At 38.4% G+C, this 16,650-nt stretch overlaps 3 protein-coding genes across 6 annotated transcripts; 1 reads left to right on the top strand and 2 right to left on the bottom strand.

Moving 5' to 3' along the window:
* Positions 1-5,205: 5,205 nt before the first annotated feature.
* Positions 5,206-5,732, bottom strand: LOC1269020 (histone H3). The gene has a single exon (XM_307601.4). The coding sequence runs from the start codon at positions 5,659-5,661 to the stop codon at positions 5,251-5,253; it is 411 nt and encodes a 136-aa protein (XP_307601.3). The 5' UTR covers positions 5,662-5,732; the 3' UTR covers positions 5,206-5,250.
* A 3,191-nt stretch (positions 5,733-8,923) lies between these two features.
* Positions 8,924-9,437, top strand: LOC1269019 (histone H4). Its single transcript, XM_307600.5, has one exon. It carries the CDS (start codon positions 9,058-9,060, stop codon positions 9,367-9,369), a length of 312 nt encoding a protein of 103 aa, XP_307600.4. The 5' UTR covers positions 8,924-9,057; the 3' UTR covers positions 9,370-9,437.
* Positions 9,438-12,120: 2,683 nt separating this feature from the next.
* On the bottom strand, positions 12,121-14,275 carry LOC3289887 (uncharacterized). 4 transcript variants are annotated; one of them, XR_009764853.1, is made up of 3 exons: positions 14,058-14,275; positions 13,741-13,866; positions 12,121-13,657 (listed from the first exon to the last, which is right to left on the bottom strand). XR_009764853.1 is itself a non-coding variant. In XM_061644973.1 (3 exons), exon 3 carries the CDS (start codon positions 13,650-13,652, stop codon positions 12,741-12,743), a length of 912 nt encoding a protein of 303 aa, XP_061500957.1. In that variant the 5' UTR covers positions 13,653-13,657; positions 13,737-13,866; positions 14,040-14,270; the 3' UTR covers positions 12,121-12,740. The 4 variants fall into 4 exon arrangements, 3 of the variants coding, with proteins under 3 accessions (XP_061500957.1, XP_061500958.1, XP_557666.3); XM_061644973.1 differs by having other exon boundaries at positions 13,737-13,866; positions 14,040-14,270; XM_061644974.1 differs by having other exon boundaries at positions 14,040-14,270.
* Positions 14,276-16,650: the final 2,375 nt, after the last annotated feature.

Raw genomic sequence — 16,650 nt, 5'->3', positions numbered from 1 at the left:
ATGTGAAAGGAGAAGCCGAGCGAAGCATACGATACAGATCTTGTATACAAGGATTTGCTAAAGGACATTTTGAAAGTCCGAGTGAACAGGCATTCGCAGATTCCGGAACTTTCAGAATCCGTGGAAAATCTGGTAATTAACATGACTAGTTTAAACCATTACGAATATTTGAACGATCCGTGTTTGGTTAACGAGATCGTTGAAAAACTGCCTATAATATTCCAGTACCAATGGTCAGAATATAACCAAGAGAAAGGCGACCAAATAGTTAATTTGAAAGATCTCAATGAATGGCTTAAACCTATGGCAAAAACCATCAGGAGAGTTGGACCGTTGACGCTCCCGAACCCCTTTACCCGGGACGTTCTGTTCCGTGGCAGCAGACGGTTTACCAAGCGCTCCAGAACCACTGCAACCTTCGCGGTCGGCTTGGTTGTCGGACCCGGAACAACAATACAAATTCTTAACCCATTTGTTGCTTTTGTAAATAATAGTATTAAGAATAGGTTAAATTAGCAAATAATAAAGATAAATTACGAATATTCAACAATATTAACAGGCTATACGTGTAGCAACAGCAAGAGTTAACTAACTTTGAGCTAAAAATCACAACTAACACACGCTGTGCAACACTAAACGACACACTAAATTTCTATTTAAAGGCAGTAAAAATAATAAAATGAATTTTGTACCATGAAAATAACCAAAATTAGTTATACATAAGTAGAGAAAATTAACTGTAAATGCCGAACGTAACAACTGCTCTGACATGCAAGAGACTTGGCGTAGAACTTCCGCGGAACTGACTGGCGTTTGTTTGACGCTTCTCTGAACGAGAATCTAAACCCGGATGTACCCCTGAACTCTCCAGACGATATCGATGCTGCGTTGAGAGGGCTTAACACAACCATCGAAGAAGCGGTCCACCGTGCGGTTCCAGTTGTTGAGCTTCGGTATCATCTGCTGAAGCTAGATGCCGACACCATCCGGCTCATCTCCTACAAAAATCTGGTAAGAAAACGATATCAACGATCGAGAGATAGAAGTCTTTACAGGGAATTTCGAAATCTTGCCAAGTTAGTTTAAACCCGGTTAGAGGTTTTTAGAAACCAACAATTCAGAGATAGGCTTCGAGCCATGCCTAAAGCGTCGTACCCCTGCTGGAAGGTGACAAAAATATTAAGATCAAGGCCAAAACCCATTCTTACTCTTAAAGACGATGACATAGTGCTTTTCACCCCAGAAGAAAAAGTAGCGGGCTTAGCAGAGCAATTCACGGCAGCTCTCATGTTATCTGAGAGCATGGAAAGTCCCTTTGAAGGCATGGTTAGAACATCCATTCTAAATCTAGCACAACCAATCATCGCCTTGCCAGATGAGGCCAGAATAACATGTAACGAAATTAAAGAACTTATCTCCGTCTGCCCAAATTTCAAAGCACCAGGATTTGACCAACAATTCAACATCTTGCATAAGCATTTAAGCGAAAGTGCTCTGCTGCTGGTCACCAACATTTTAAATAAATGTTTAGAGCTTGGCTACTTTCCACAGGACTGGAAGATAGCGAAAGTTGTTGCCATTCCCAAACCGGGAAAAGACCCTTGCTTGGTTACATGCTTCAGAGGGCTATCACTACTGAGTGCGTTGAGCAAAATATTCGAGAAAGTAATTTACTGCAGAATGCTAGAGTATTGTGAGGAATCAAACGCTTTAGCTGACGTGCAATTTGGATTCAGGAGAGGTGGCTCATCACCTGCAACGTGTAGTTAATATTGTTAACAACGCCAATACCAGACGAATGTCCACAGCGATGGCACTGCTTGACATAGAAAAAGCGTTTGACAACGTTTGGCATGATGGCCTCGTTTTTAAACTGCTTCGACTACAATTTCCATCCTATCTAGTTAAGTTGATTGCCAGCTACCTTTGTCAAAGAACTTCCAAAGTAGTTATTGGCAATATTGTTTCTACCACATATTCCAATCAGTGGCGGATCTAACGGTAGGCGGACTAGGCGGTCGCCTGGGGCCCCGCCGATTCAGGGCAACAGCAAGTTTAGTGCATAAAACATAAAGTTAAGGTTAGATCTAGGTTCACAATGAAGTTCAAATTAGGTTTTAATTGGTAGTACGCGTATGATATGGGACTATAATTTCCTGAACAATGAGATCTAAGCTCTGCAGTTACAGTCAGTCCAAAAGGGTTTCGTCTAACTGAATATTTTACGGAAAAAGGCGAATTATGGCCGCAATACGTATGGGGCGATTAAAGTAATGATGAGGTTTGATAAAGGGACCACCAATACACACGTTTTGCTAAAAAATAAGCATTTAAATAGTGCAATAGCAACCAAAATACATAAAAAACTAAAAAAAGTCGTTTGATGGGCGCGCAAAAAGTATTCGTCCATCTAGCTTTTTAATTATTTACGCTGGACAAACACTACGTAGACATGAATTAAATTTTTATTATCAATCTACTGGTGACTTCCTTCTATATTAATGCATTTCTGTTGTTTCAATTGCACTTCAAGCGGTCAGAGAGGCACTAAAGGCGGGGGAGTTAAATGATTGGAGCATGATGGCAAAAATCGTATCTTTAACTTATGCATAACCTATCCTACCCATTTTTGAAGGTTACAAAATGTGTGGGAGGCCTCGTTCCTTCATTTGATCAGAGTTTGGCCATTTTTCTTACACTAATTGTGTGACAAACTGCCATTCTTGACGGTTAATCTAACAAAAGAAGCGGTTTAATGTCCAAAAAATCAAATTTTTCCAAGGAATCAGTGCATTTTGTGATGGCCAATAAGATCAGGAAAAGAAATGGGTCACATTTGATTGATGGGTCATGCTGCATTTCATCGTATCTGGTCATGCAATAGCTTGAATGAGTGAGTTGTTACAAACATGTTTTTTTGAATAATCCCACTCGCAGAAAGTGGCCAAATCTGGTAAGCAACATCAATTGATTCAAAAAATCATTTCAAATTAGGCTCTACTAACATATTGAAACATGTTTAACTCGCCAAGGTCAAACGGTCGCCGTCTAGTATAGCGAAAACAGTCTACTAAGATGCAGCATCAAAATCCCGGGTAACGGTAGCATCATGGAGTCATGATACTAGGGCTCAGTGCGATAAGGAGAGCTAGAAAAATGATTCAAAATGATAGGAGACGAGATGGGGAAACATAATAATGCAGTTTTTAAGTACTTTGAGTCCAGGTTCTGAGAAAATGTACTTAAAATGTATCACAAGTTTCAAAAACAGTCGAGCTAGAGAACATACAGAGCATTGTCATTTGGCCAAAACGCCAAACCAGCTGAAACCAAACGGATGAAAATGATTTAGTAGACTCTCGATTTGATATCAGTTGCCATTTTTTCAATGGAACTTGGCCATGTTGTCCGGAAATGCAATATTTCTACCAGAGAATAATTGGAACAAGTCTTTTAGGATGAGTGGATCAAAAATACGCCTTTTTAAAGGTTCAAATGAGTTCTTGCGTTGTGCAAGTAGTCACCAATAGTTATAAATGCAATAAGAAACAAGATCAGGACATTTTTTGATTCCATAACCTTTGTTTTCATACGCATATTATGCCAAAAGTCTCATGGACGAATACGTTTTGCTCGCCCATTAAACGACTTTTTTTAGTTTTTTTAAATAATTTAGTTGTTATTGCACTATTTTAATGCTTATTTTTAGCAGTACGTGTGTATTGATAGTCCCTTTATCAAACCCCATGGGTACTTTTACCACGCCATGCCTATTGCGGCCATAATTCGCCTTTTTCTGCAAAATGTTCAGCTAGACGAATACTTTTTGGACTGACTGTATATAATCCATGCGTTCAGAAGAAAGACAAATTCGTAATTAGGTTCCATTTAAATTGGATTTCTTACATCCAGTTATTGTTTTAAAAATGAAAGCAGCAGGAAATCAAAATAATTTAAAATTTGTTCTATGCGACACCATATGTATTCAATCTTTTGTATGAAATAAAAAGAAGTTGATAATTTTTCTTTAAAAAAAGATGACTAACTTCGAGCTAAAAATCACAACCAACACACACTATACAACATACTAAATGTATATGTAAAGGCAATAAAAGTAATAAAATGATTTTTTTTACCATGAAAACAACCAATATTACTTATAAATAAGTATAGAAAATTAAATGTAAATGGGTTAGCAGAAAAGCGGAGTACAGTATGAATCAATGAAACACTCACTGTAGAAAAATACACAACTAAGCAGCACTGCGTTGCGCGTCCGGTGGATTTCTTTTGTTTCGCTTGGTTCGAGGAAACGTACCTGCCCGCCCTGCTGTTTGCCACACGCACACAAAGGAACCGTCGTTGAACGATGAGCACGAGCCTTGCGCGAGGTTCACACTTCGATTGTTCGAACAGGAATGATCAGAAAATGGCGAATTATTGTGGATTGTAACGCACTGGGCTACCAGCCAGAAAAAAATCATCAAATTGATTCATCCATATTTTTTACACAAATTAAGCTTTTAACTAATTATTCGTACCTACCATTTTCCGTGCAAGCTATAAAAATTAAGGGTAACATCCATAAATGAGTATTTTAAATACCACGAGCATTAGGTAGTTCTGCACTTATCAAATTCGCAGAATATTATCGATTTTCACTAATGGCAAAGCGTAGTTTGGAGCATGGAAATTTCCAAACTGAAGCGCATACAATAGAAAGATTATACACACACTTACTAGACGCTGGGGAACAGTTCTAACAAAACTGCTTGGGTGCGACACATTAAAAGCACACGCACAAAACGCGCCAAAAAGTAGCTAGGGTAGACTTCTGGCTGTCTCTTCACAATAGACGGATACCGACAATGCGCTTCACACCACCGAAGCCAAATAAATGACAAAATGTGAAATAAGACAAGAATTTAACTGACCGATTTCATTCGTGCAATTTCGCTGGCCCTATTACTTTTTCGCTTGGAATTCATGGCTTGCTCTGAGGACAATATCTGTACAATTGAAAAAAGTGAGACGCAGAAACCCTGCACCAAGCCGAAAAATGCACAGCAATTAGCTCAAGGCGCATCACAGCAAGCGGACCAATATATTACCCTTCTTTAGCACCATAACCTCACTTATCGGCCCAGGGAAACGCATTCGGATGAATCATCGATAGAATAAGTTCTTTTCAACACAATTGGTGGCCCTGAAAAGGGCCGTTTGTAGAAGGGGGTAGCAGACGTAGCCCGCTTAGGCACGCTCGCCACGGATGCGACGAGCCAGCTGGATGTCCTTCGGCATGATCGTCACACGCTTGGCGTGGATGGCGCACAGGTTCGTGTCCTCGAACAGTCCGACCAGGTACGCCTCGCTCGCTTCCTGCAAAGCCATCACGGCCGAGCTCTGGAAGCGGAGGTCCGTCTTGAAGTCCTGAGCGATTTCACGCACCAGCCGCTGGAAGGGCAGCTTGCGGATCAACAGCTCAGTCGACTTCTGGTAACGACGGATCTCACGCAGGGCGACCGTTCCCGGACGATAACGATGCGGCTTCTTCACACCACCGGTTGCCGGAGCGCTCTTGCGGGCGGCCTTGGTGGCCAGCTGCTTACGTGGTGCCTTGCCACCAGTTGACTTACGAGCGGTTTGCTTGGTACGGGCCATCTTTGATGAGAAACTTAGTTTTTCGCGTTGAAAGTAACACACGTCTGCACGCCTTGAAGCAGAAAATTTTTGAAGGTGGTAGGCTAAAAAAGTCGCTCTTTTTATACCTTTCCAACACACGCACACTAACGTAAGCTGCGCACACTTCACCACAAATTGAGCTACAAGCGCAACACACTCTCAACCCGTGGAGGTATGCCACTGAACTAAAATTTTGGCGGACTTGCGGCAAATTCCCAGACGTGAGATAGCAAAAACAGCTAAATTGTCTTAAATAACACAATATAACAACAAATTAAACGAAATACCTTTCATCACTATACATTTCTGCTGTTTCGTGATGGTTGTATTTCGTGGTGGAATGAAAAACACACTGAATAAATTGTTGCTATTGCTGACGAAGAGATAGGATCATGTGAAAGGTAAAGAAAAGGTACGGTCACAGCTCCATAGCATTTTAATTCTAGCGATATAAATTCGAGCAGTTTTCGAGCTAGCATTCAAGTCAACCCCCCGAATGAATTGTAACAGAATTTTCTCCTGTCCGTTCCGTCCAAAATGCATTTGTGGTTTTTTTCGCTTTTCAAGTTTATTTTACCATACAATTTTAGTGCAATTTCAAACGTGAGCATTTTTGACGGGCTTACAAGATGTTCAAAAGCTACCACACCAATTATGATTGCATTCACAACATTCCTTTTTAGGATTATGCTCGAGGTATGTAAAATAACAAATTATTTCTTACTTTTTACTGCTACAGTCTTTCCCCGAGTTACGCGACTCTTGAGTTCCGTGAATTCGAGCTAAATAAATTTTTTTTTTTGACAGTTGAGATGTAAAACTCGTACAATTTTATTCACGAATTTTCAAGTGAAAAATAAATTGTAATGTTTTCAAAAATTCTAAACATACAGAAATAACCGATTGTTCTACATAATTTGCAATAAATAAATAATAAATTACATAAATTAACTAAAATCAATAATAAATCATAATAAATCAAGTATATTTTCAAGTAATAAATCAAGTATATACAGTAGAACGTCGATTTTCCGGGGACGGATTAACCGGCGGGCGGCTTAACCGTGCGCATAAATCTGACAGCTGTTCGTACGTACGAAAGTTTGCAGCGATAATCAATTGGGAAACCAGTTTCTTGTGCAGCTCTGTAGTGTCTAGGGGTATTTTCGAAATTCATTTTTGTTCATGAACAGTTGTGAAACCTACAGTTATTGATTAAAATAATATTCTACTAACGATTAATCGATTGATTCTAGGTGAATTAATAATAAAACTAGTGAATTTGATATGTTTTGTATGCGTTTGACATTTCTTGGACCATTATCCGTGCAAATCGATTAACCGGCAACCATCCGGTCCCGAGCTGCCCGGATAATCGACGCTCTACTGTAGTACAAGGCTGTTAAGCATGATTTCGACTTATGCGAAAATTCGAGTTACACGAATGTTTCCGGAACGCATTATTCGCGTAACTTGTGGAAAGACTGTAAACAATTGTTAACTGTAAAATTTGTTTTTTGCATTCTTACTTCGGCCATATATTTTTCATCGTCTTCTGTTATATAACTAAATTTACCTCCTACGACATTTCTATTATAACCATGGGCGTTCTGTCATTACGGATGAGACTTACAGTTCCATATGACATTTGCACGAAATTGTTTTTCCATAACTGTTCGATTAGTACTCGATACCCCTGAAATTGTGGACTTGTGTGTGATCAAGTGTGTTGAAAGCGCTAAGATTAAGTGAGTTCGTAAATTAGACTGTATTCTATAGATGGACGATGCCGTGGAGCTCATTTTATAAAAATATGATATGGAATTTCATAAAATATGGGTTTTGATTAAAATCAAAAGCTAATTTTTTTGTGACATTATTTTATAAAAAATCGGTATTATTTAAATACAAAACGACTACATGACCAACTATAAAGATAGGAAACATAATTTTCGAGAAAATATAGGAGAAAAAAACGAAAATCCTTATCACAGTTTATTTTAAAGGATTTTTTCTAAATTCCCTTAAACTGGTGCAGTTTAAGGGAAGTTTAATAATCCTGTTTAGGGAAGTTTGCTCCAATTCCCGGTTATTCGAAAATGTCAATTGGGGTGGGACAACGTTTATCTGGGTGCGTTTTATCCGGCTGTCAGTACATTCGTGTTGTTGAGAAATGACAATTCAACACAAAGGTGATATTGCGTTATGAGGAGGATATTCGAAAAATCTGTTATCAGAGCACATTGTACCAACAAACAAACATTAAAATTGAAGGCAGAATTCAAATATTTTAATTGAACAAATATAAAGTTCATAAAATTTTACTGGGATCTACCAACAAACAATCTTTCTTCGAGTTACGCGACACTCGAGTTACGCGAATTTGTATTTTTGACAGTTCATATGTTAAATCAGTACAAATTATCTCCATCAATTCTCAAATGAAAAATAATTTGCCATTCTTCCAAAAGTTTTCAATCACTTCAAAGACGCAGCTTCCTTATTCCACGGTGCCAGGGATTATTTTTCGTTGCGTTTTATTTTCAAGCAAGGCGTCATCAATGAAATAAACAACACGATTTGTGTTTTTTTTGTGCATGTTTATTGAAAACCTCTAAAAGCTATTGAATTCCACATAATTTCACATAGTTTACTAAAAAAATCACAAGCACTTCACTCAATATTCCCTCTTCATTTAACTTATCTAACTTGTGGAACAGTAATAAGATGTTTGACGGCACCAGTCTTTCACACTTTGAAATAGAATTGTTTGTACCGCTCTCTGAATGTGAAAGAACCATAGTCGGCTTGTTTGTAGTCTAAAAAAATGTATTTTTAATATTCGCTCCAAAAACCTTATGTATTTTAGCTACAATATCAGCTCAAGTAGAAGTTACCATAGTGCATATAAGCATGACGATTTTGTTTTAAATAACCACAATAAAATAAATATTGAAGGATATTGCACGAACTTGCACGACTCACTGCAGGCATTCAAAAGCGAATATCAGACAGCAAATATTTCAAAACATTATCCTTACTTATTTACCGTTTTGTTATCAAGTGTACCAAAAACTGCTCGAAAATGTAGACTTCAACGCTCTCATACCTAATGCTAGTAGGTTGCCTACCCCTGGTACACAGCACCGTTTCCAATATGGCGGCGAAGATTTGTCAAGGCTGTACCTAATTCCCTTGTCGACCACAATTGAGCAAATTTGAGCAAATCCATCGTCTCACACATACACTTGAACGTGTGTGTATACACTGTACGGGTGATTGAGACGAACAGTATATAATCAGCGGGTTTTCGGCCGTTCGTTTATAATTTCAGTCTTTCTTTGACCGTATACCTCATCAATTTCGTAATACATCATGACCGGCCGCGGCAAGGGAGGAAAAGGACTGGGCAAAGGCGGAGCGAAGCGTCATCGTAAGGTTCTTCGTGATAACATCCAGGGCATCACCAAGCCGGCCATCCGCCGTTTGGCTCGCCGTGGTGGAGTGAAGCGAATCTCTGGCCTGATCTACGAGGAGACGCGTGGCGTACTGAAGGTGTTCCTGGAGAACGTGATCCGTGATGCTGTGACGTACACTGAGCACGCCAAGCGCAAGACCGTCACCGCTATGGACGTTGTCTACGCGCTGAAGCGCCAGGGCCGCACTCTGTACGGTTTCGGAGGTTAAATTTTCTTCCGGCTGATAAACGTGCTGTAGCACCGCCATCGATACAAAACGGCCCTTTTCAGGGCCACCATCAATTTTCAATGCGAAAAAGAGCTATCTTGGGTCGTTTCATTCGGGTGTTTGAGGTTATGAATTCGTTGTCAGAGAAAGCGCGTCTCTTCAAGCCGCTTGCGATGCGCAATATTTTCTGAAAAGAATGAAGTAGCTGCAGGGGTGGCAGGGGTCGTTGATACGCTTTTACAGATGATGCGTAATTTTGTGAAATTGTTATCTTGGCTACATTCTACGATTTTTAGCCATTTCCAGCTAGGGGTCGGTGTTGGTTCGCTGAAAGTAATGCTCATATTTCAGGGGTGTTGCGTCAGCCATGGTGTAGGCACCATCGATTGCAAATCAACGCCACGTTTGAGCGCGTAAATTCATGACGCTTGCTTTGATACGATATAGCTGTAGATGTAGTTAAGAGAATCGTATTTTCTATGCAACAGTTTTAACAATTTTAGGCCTATCAATCCAGATTAATGCTTGAATTCCATGACAAATTTGTTCATATTTTTATTTCATAAGGTTGCTCTCATGTTCTCAATGTCTCGTTCCCTATATTATTTGGTTTTACATCCAGTAACCATGTTTCCATTCTCAATTGAACACACCAGAACGAGCGTAAATTACAAAGCGCTTCCGTTTGGCGGACTTCTCGCAGCTGTTGGAATCCCAAAAACGGCAGATGTTTCGCCAATCCCTAAACTGGTTTGGCGAGGTAAAAGTGCGTTGAAAGGCGCATCAGGGTAATGTGTAAAGGCTGCAGTTCTAGTTCCCTGTACCCAAGCCAGTCCCTTTTTGCCTACCTCTATGCTGGTAACAGTCATATCAGCGAAGAGGGGAAGAAAGGAATGAAAATAACGAACTTTCACATGACGCTATGTGGAGGTATTCCTTTGTAAATGTTATGGGCTAATTGTTAAAACTATTGTAGCATCGTAGGGAATAATTTTGTGATCTGAAACAATTTTACAATATTGGGGTTTTTCAACAATAGGGTAAATGTGCCAGTATTGGGCAGGTTAGTGCAGCAGTTTCATAAAAACTGCTCATACACTTACATTTTGTATTACTTTTCATGAAAGTGACATTAGTTTGTACGATAAACTATCGTATTATGTTGTGCTATTTTTTATTTGCCGATTTAAATGTATTTTTTAGAGATATTCGTTTAAATGCGAACACTGTTTTTGTTCCTATTTTCGGCAGGCTGTGCTCCTATTTTCGGCAACGCGAATACGGGTCGGTAAATGTTTTAATCAATGCCAATAGATACACAAAATGTTTAAAACAGTTTAACACTCTCACTTTCCTAAGATTGGTGTTGACAAGTACCTAAATTATTAATTTTATGTTGCCCATTTTGGGCATTTTGCTGGCAATTTTTACAGTCATTTTGATTAGAGTTACAAACAAAGTATGCATTGGAGAAATGAGACTGCCTGACGACTATAGAGTACGGCTCCGACTGGCTCACAAATTATTATTTTTCTCTCAAGTTATTGGATTATTTACAGTGAAATTAGTGATATTTGATACAAGAAATGTCGTTTTATGTGTCGACATACGCTTTTTAGTGTTCTGGTCTGGTTTTAAATGATTATTCAGCCAAATCAAAAGTGTGTTATTGTTTAAAGTTTCGGCAGGAGCCAACAGCATTGATCTGTAAAAATCAACATTTACCGTGTACCAATTTTCGGCAGCATTTAAAGTGAATAATTACTTGTTTATTGTGATTTTAAAATTCCAAGCGGGCTAGTATAAAATCTGCAACCATAAAATCTTTCATAAAAACCACACTTTAATTGTGTTAGTGCTCTGGTTCTCTTAGTAATGAAACCTGCCTAACTATTGGCTGACAGCAAATCTGCCGAAAAATTGTGAACTCCGCACATTTTGTTTGATATTTTGAAAAATATGCAAGGAAATGATGTGAAACTTCGTGATATGAATAACAAATAAGCATACCGCTATTAAAACAAATATGTGTGGAAACCACGCGTTTTTTCGTAATTACACGTTTTTAGTTACCCTGCTGCAAACATTTACACTGCCGAATACTGGAACAGTTATCCTATACAAAATGTAAAAATAATCGCTTATAATTACGACATGTTGCAGATCTGCAGACGATAGCAATGGTACTGTGACGATTTTGTTCTTACAGTTTCATAAATTTACGAGTAATTGCGTTTAAAATATGTATATTTCCTTTTCACTAATGGATGTAAGGGAAAAGTAAGACTTAGACAAGGATCCTCCTGCGGAGTGCAAACTTATCTGTACGGGTTGCCTTAGTGCTTTGCAACTTCGCATCAATTCACTAGTCCATAGTATTTAAATTATATGAATAAGATTAATGTTGACGAGATGCAAATCGCCTATAAGTGTTTGAGCAACGTTAAACTGTGTTGGAAAGCCTTAAACAAACTCCAAAAACAGTGTACCACGTTGAAGATTGTCTTATTCTTGTTAATAATAATCAACAATTAATAATGAGCCGCATTCAAATAAGAGAGAAAACAATGAGTAAATTTTACATGAATTTTTGGAATAATTAACTAACAAAAATTGCATCATTCGAACACTTTCCCAATACCTGAAGGTAAGTTAAATAACGATAAAATATTAGCTAATGCTGGTAACACAGCTGCTAGAAATATTGTTTGAAAAGGATAAAGGTGCCCTTAGAAGAAAAAAACCCATGTGTTATTTAAAAACTAAATACTTTTATTTGCATTTGCATTACAAGAGATTGGGAAGAATCACGGAAACAATAATAATTCTAAGAATAAGATATTAATATGTACAGTCGCCTCACTTAGTTTAATACATCAACTAGATACGCTGTGGTTTAGTCGAAAATTATATAAACTTCTAGATTTATGCTAGAAGGTTTGCAACACTTTGCTTGTGTTTTGTTTTCTCTGTTGTCGAATCTTTTTTTTGTTCTTTGTTCCCCATCGATTTGATAGCCCCAAGGATTATTAGCCCAGCTTATATTTTAGTGATAGGATTACACAGTCTGTCTGTCCAAACTTGAAGCAAATTGTACTGATTTGACATTTAATCTGTCAAATTTAGAGAACCGCGTATCTCCGAATTCGCGTAAGTCGAGAACCGTGTAACTCGGTAACAGACTGTACTTTCAATATTTCGGTTCTCCAATGATGATGATGATGATATCCCATGCCGTTGACAAACCGAAGTCAACTGAAAACGTTCACTGTTGCAAGTGGTCCTAATGTCCAACGCTTTACTAACGTTGGTATTTCATTGCCCTGGCACTGCCCATGCTTAGCGTTGCAAACCGGTCATTATAACTCAACCTATCCGTAACGAATAATGATCTCTCCCAGTACTTGGATTTGATCCGCCTTCGTACGGCAGGCCCTGAGTTTGGCGCTCATCTCTTTGAAAATGGTCAACAGGGTTTCAGGATCGTGCAGGGAATTTGCATCGGTGGAAGTAGACAGTGCGTCCGCTTCTTCGATGATAATGTGAGAAACGTCGTTTTGACAACTTAACGGTGTTGCAGTCACGATGCTAGTTTCCCGTGCAGGGCTTTGAGTTGCGGACGATGGCCAGGACGGTTCAGCTTTCAGCGGTGACAATGCGTCCAGCGAAGATTGTGTCGAACTTTCCTCATGCTCAATTTCCTCGCTTGGGAGTGGACTCGTCGCGAACGGGTCTTTGCGCGTAGGACACTGCGAATCATTTGCACCATGTGGTTCATTGCAGGTGGAACATTTCAAGCCTTCAATTACTTCATCGTCAAACGGACATTCCTCGGTTTGGTGGTTTAAGGTGCATCGATCGCATCGGTACTGAATTTTTGGCATCTTTGTCGGATTTTTGTACGCTCTGACTTCCCGCGCTACCGTGGTAGAGCTTACGCGCAGACCGTGATCCTTAAACACTCGTTCCGTCAGTACCCTTAGCGTGACGGACTCATTTTCGTCTACCCAGCGATGTATACTATCTATTGCTTCTGGTGTCAACAATTTGGGGTTTTGTCCCCCGCGCTTCTTAGAATCAATCTGCAAACGTTCTTTATAATTTTTTATGATTCCATACACCGTGCCTTGCTTTATGTTTAGAATTTTACTGATGGCTGATGCCGAGACACCCTTTTCAAAGGCCGATATTATGCGCCTTCGATCCTTGTCACTGGTAGTTTTCAACACTCGGCGGGGTGTTACCAAAGTTATCTTTTGCTCAGATCTCGAACTAGTGTCCATGATGGCTGGAAGATGCAAAGGTTAGGTTAGAGTGGTTGAGCAAGAGTGTTAAATGAGTTAGATACATCCTAACTTGAGCTTTACCTACTTCTTCACCACACTTCAAACTGATTCCAACTGGTGTGGACTGGGACTTCCTTGTTGTGGTAGAAATCAGGACTGCAAAGAGGATGCTCTACTTGCGGTTGCCGTAGTGCCACTAGTTTCGATAGTCCTGTAACATTCATATATTTAGTATAGCTGTATAGTCTTATCCTCTCTATTCCCTTCCTTAAGACTAACTCGTTTTTTTTAAGTTGGTCTTAATGTTTGTTCAACCAGAATTGGCCGACAAATATATTGAATAAAAATACAAACTTTAGACAAATTCATGCAATACAACCATACCTGCAGCGATGTACATACCGTCATACGAAGGATATTCATGGAATCAAACGACAGCTCTCAAGAATATAGTCTTTCACAGTGTTACGAAGCATTGAAATCGGAACAATATTCTTAATTAGTTATTGCAAAAGGCAAAATAAGCACCATGAAACCGAGAAAAACGAAGGAATTTATTTGGTGTGTTTTGTAAATAATGTTTCTATGTTTTGCCGCCTTGACAACAGTGTGGCCAGATTATTTTGGCAGATTTCGGTAGGAGCGTCAAAATTTTATCTGTACCCAACTAACAAAATCGACATGCTTTTTCGTTCTACCCAAGGTGGATTTAAAGATATCAGGTGGTGGACTCTTGTGCATTTTGACAATTCGTCACTTGACGTAAGGTCCCCAGGATTCAAACTTTGTTTACATTTATTAAATTTGTTCATATAATTTATCTACCCCATTTTTTCGATTAAATATTCTTTAAAAATAAATTTTGCACTTTGCGAGTTCTTATTAAACATTAGAACATGGATTAAAGTGTGTTATTTTGTTTTATTCCGTGAATTTATTCTATAATTCATTGTGTTTTCGACATTTTTGGAGATAAAAATTAAGAAAACATTATTTTTTTCAATTTTCACATAGATTCCTTATTATCTACGAGCCGCATGGACAATTTACGTGAGATTAGAACTCATACTCACATGATTTTAAATTTCATGCATAAACAAATCATCAAATCTTTTGTTAATATATCTCATTTTTTACGATAAAATCAATAGACACACAACAATGCACATAATAACAAAGAAATCTGTTCTATTTGCTAATCTTTGTGTGCGGAAATCAATGTTTAACGGTTTTAAAATGACGTAAAGTCCCTCAACTATGGCGACCCCCAAAGGCCCTTATCCACCACCTGATATTTTTAATCCACCTTGGTTCTACCCCTAGGACTGTGTAGGAACGAGGTCAAATATTAGCCAAAATTGGTTTGGCCATCTTGGATGTCATTTGACAGCAGAAAGCCCTTGAAAATTAATCAAACCTACGAACATATAGATTTATTAAAGGCATACATACTATTCCTGTAAAATTTATGAAAGTTTTAACAAATTTCTTGCATTTACAAGCCCGATTCATCATTATAATTATAATTGCTAATGAGCAAAACAAAAGTTCTCAAGAGAATATGCATCCTTTATCTAGGATACCCAGCATTAAACGGCTTTGAAGGCATTTAGAGGGCATTTTAGGCATTAGTCGCTTTAGAAGGCGAATAAAGATTTGAACCGAAGTTCAAAGTTCAGTTCTCTTCAAAATCTTTCAACTTTTTGATTCAATGAGAACAGATAGCTTGCCACCATCTTAGCTTGTCTACAGGTTTTGCACCCTCACCGATGTAACTGTCTAATAGAGCAGTGACAACGCTTATACAGTGGAGCGCCGTTTATCCCGGTACCTTTTATCCGGCTGTCCGTTTATCCGTGCTGTTGAGAAATGACAGTTCAATACAATGGTGACATTTTGTTATGAGGAGGATATTTGAAAAAGCGGTTAAAAGAGCATATTGTCATAACAAAAGACATTTGCCCTATAATTCAAGGCAAATTTCAAATATTCTTGTGGAAAAAGCATGAAGTTAATAAAAACTGGGTTATTTTTATGAACATATAGGATTTTTTTTTTTAAACTGATCAGAAATTGGTGATAAAATATATCATTTGACTCATTATCCGTGTTATTCGCTTATCCGTGCGAGGTCAAGTCCCGAGAAGCCCGGATAAACGGCGCTCCACTGTAGTTCCGAACCGAGAAAGCATGTGTTCAAACCCTGTGTGATTTTTTAATTTTGTGTGTGTTTATTTCTATTCAAATTAATAGTTTCTTTCTATAAATAGTATAAACAAAATTTATTGAGAAGCAATCAGGATGGGAGAAATATGTATCTCATTTCTCCTTTTATTAGAGTTATCGAAATGAGTATGATATATTAACACCTTTCAACGGGTTGGTATTTAAGAACTGAATAATGCAGACCATTTTCAATAAAGTGAAATAGCTCAGGACTTAAAGCAAGAGATTATAGTGTCAATTATCTAATTCAAACGGAAAAGTATCAAACAAAACCGCGCTACACGAACTGAAATAAAATCGATATTATACAAGCTTGTTAGAGACTTCTTTCGTTGACTCGAGACATTGCTGCCAAATTGATCTCAAATGGCTTTGTTAGTTGAAACAAACTGCATCGCGGAACGCAGGAAGTATCGTACCAATTTATAATTATTTATACGTGTGGCGTATCATTGTTCTTAAAATATTTTTGGCAATGCCATGCAAAGTAGCGTTTTTGATGCGTTTCTCAAATTTCTGTGCATTTTGTTATTTCCACCCTTTTTAAGTAAATAATTACAAAAAATCTCTTCTGAATGTAATTACATATTTTTAAACCAAACGTATTGCATGTATTTAGTAGTTAAACTCAGTCGCAATCCAGCTCCGATCGAGAGCAGACGTAAATTTGCTGATCTCTAATCTGATAAGCGATCGATAGCGATAGAATCACAAAAAAATACTAACAAGCAGCAGGTGTCCCGTTCCTACCAACAAGATGAGGGGGAGA

The sequence above is a fragment of the Anopheles gambiae genome, chromosome 2, assembly GCF_943734735.2.
Source record: "Anopheles gambiae chromosome 2, idAnoGambNW_F1_1, whole genome shotgun sequence".
In the NCBI taxonomy this organism is placed as follows: domain Eukaryota; kingdom Metazoa; phylum Arthropoda; class Insecta; order Diptera; family Culicidae; genus Anopheles; species Anopheles gambiae.
Note: the sequence above shows the minus strand (reverse complement) of the source record. Positions and strands in the feature narration are given on the sequence as shown.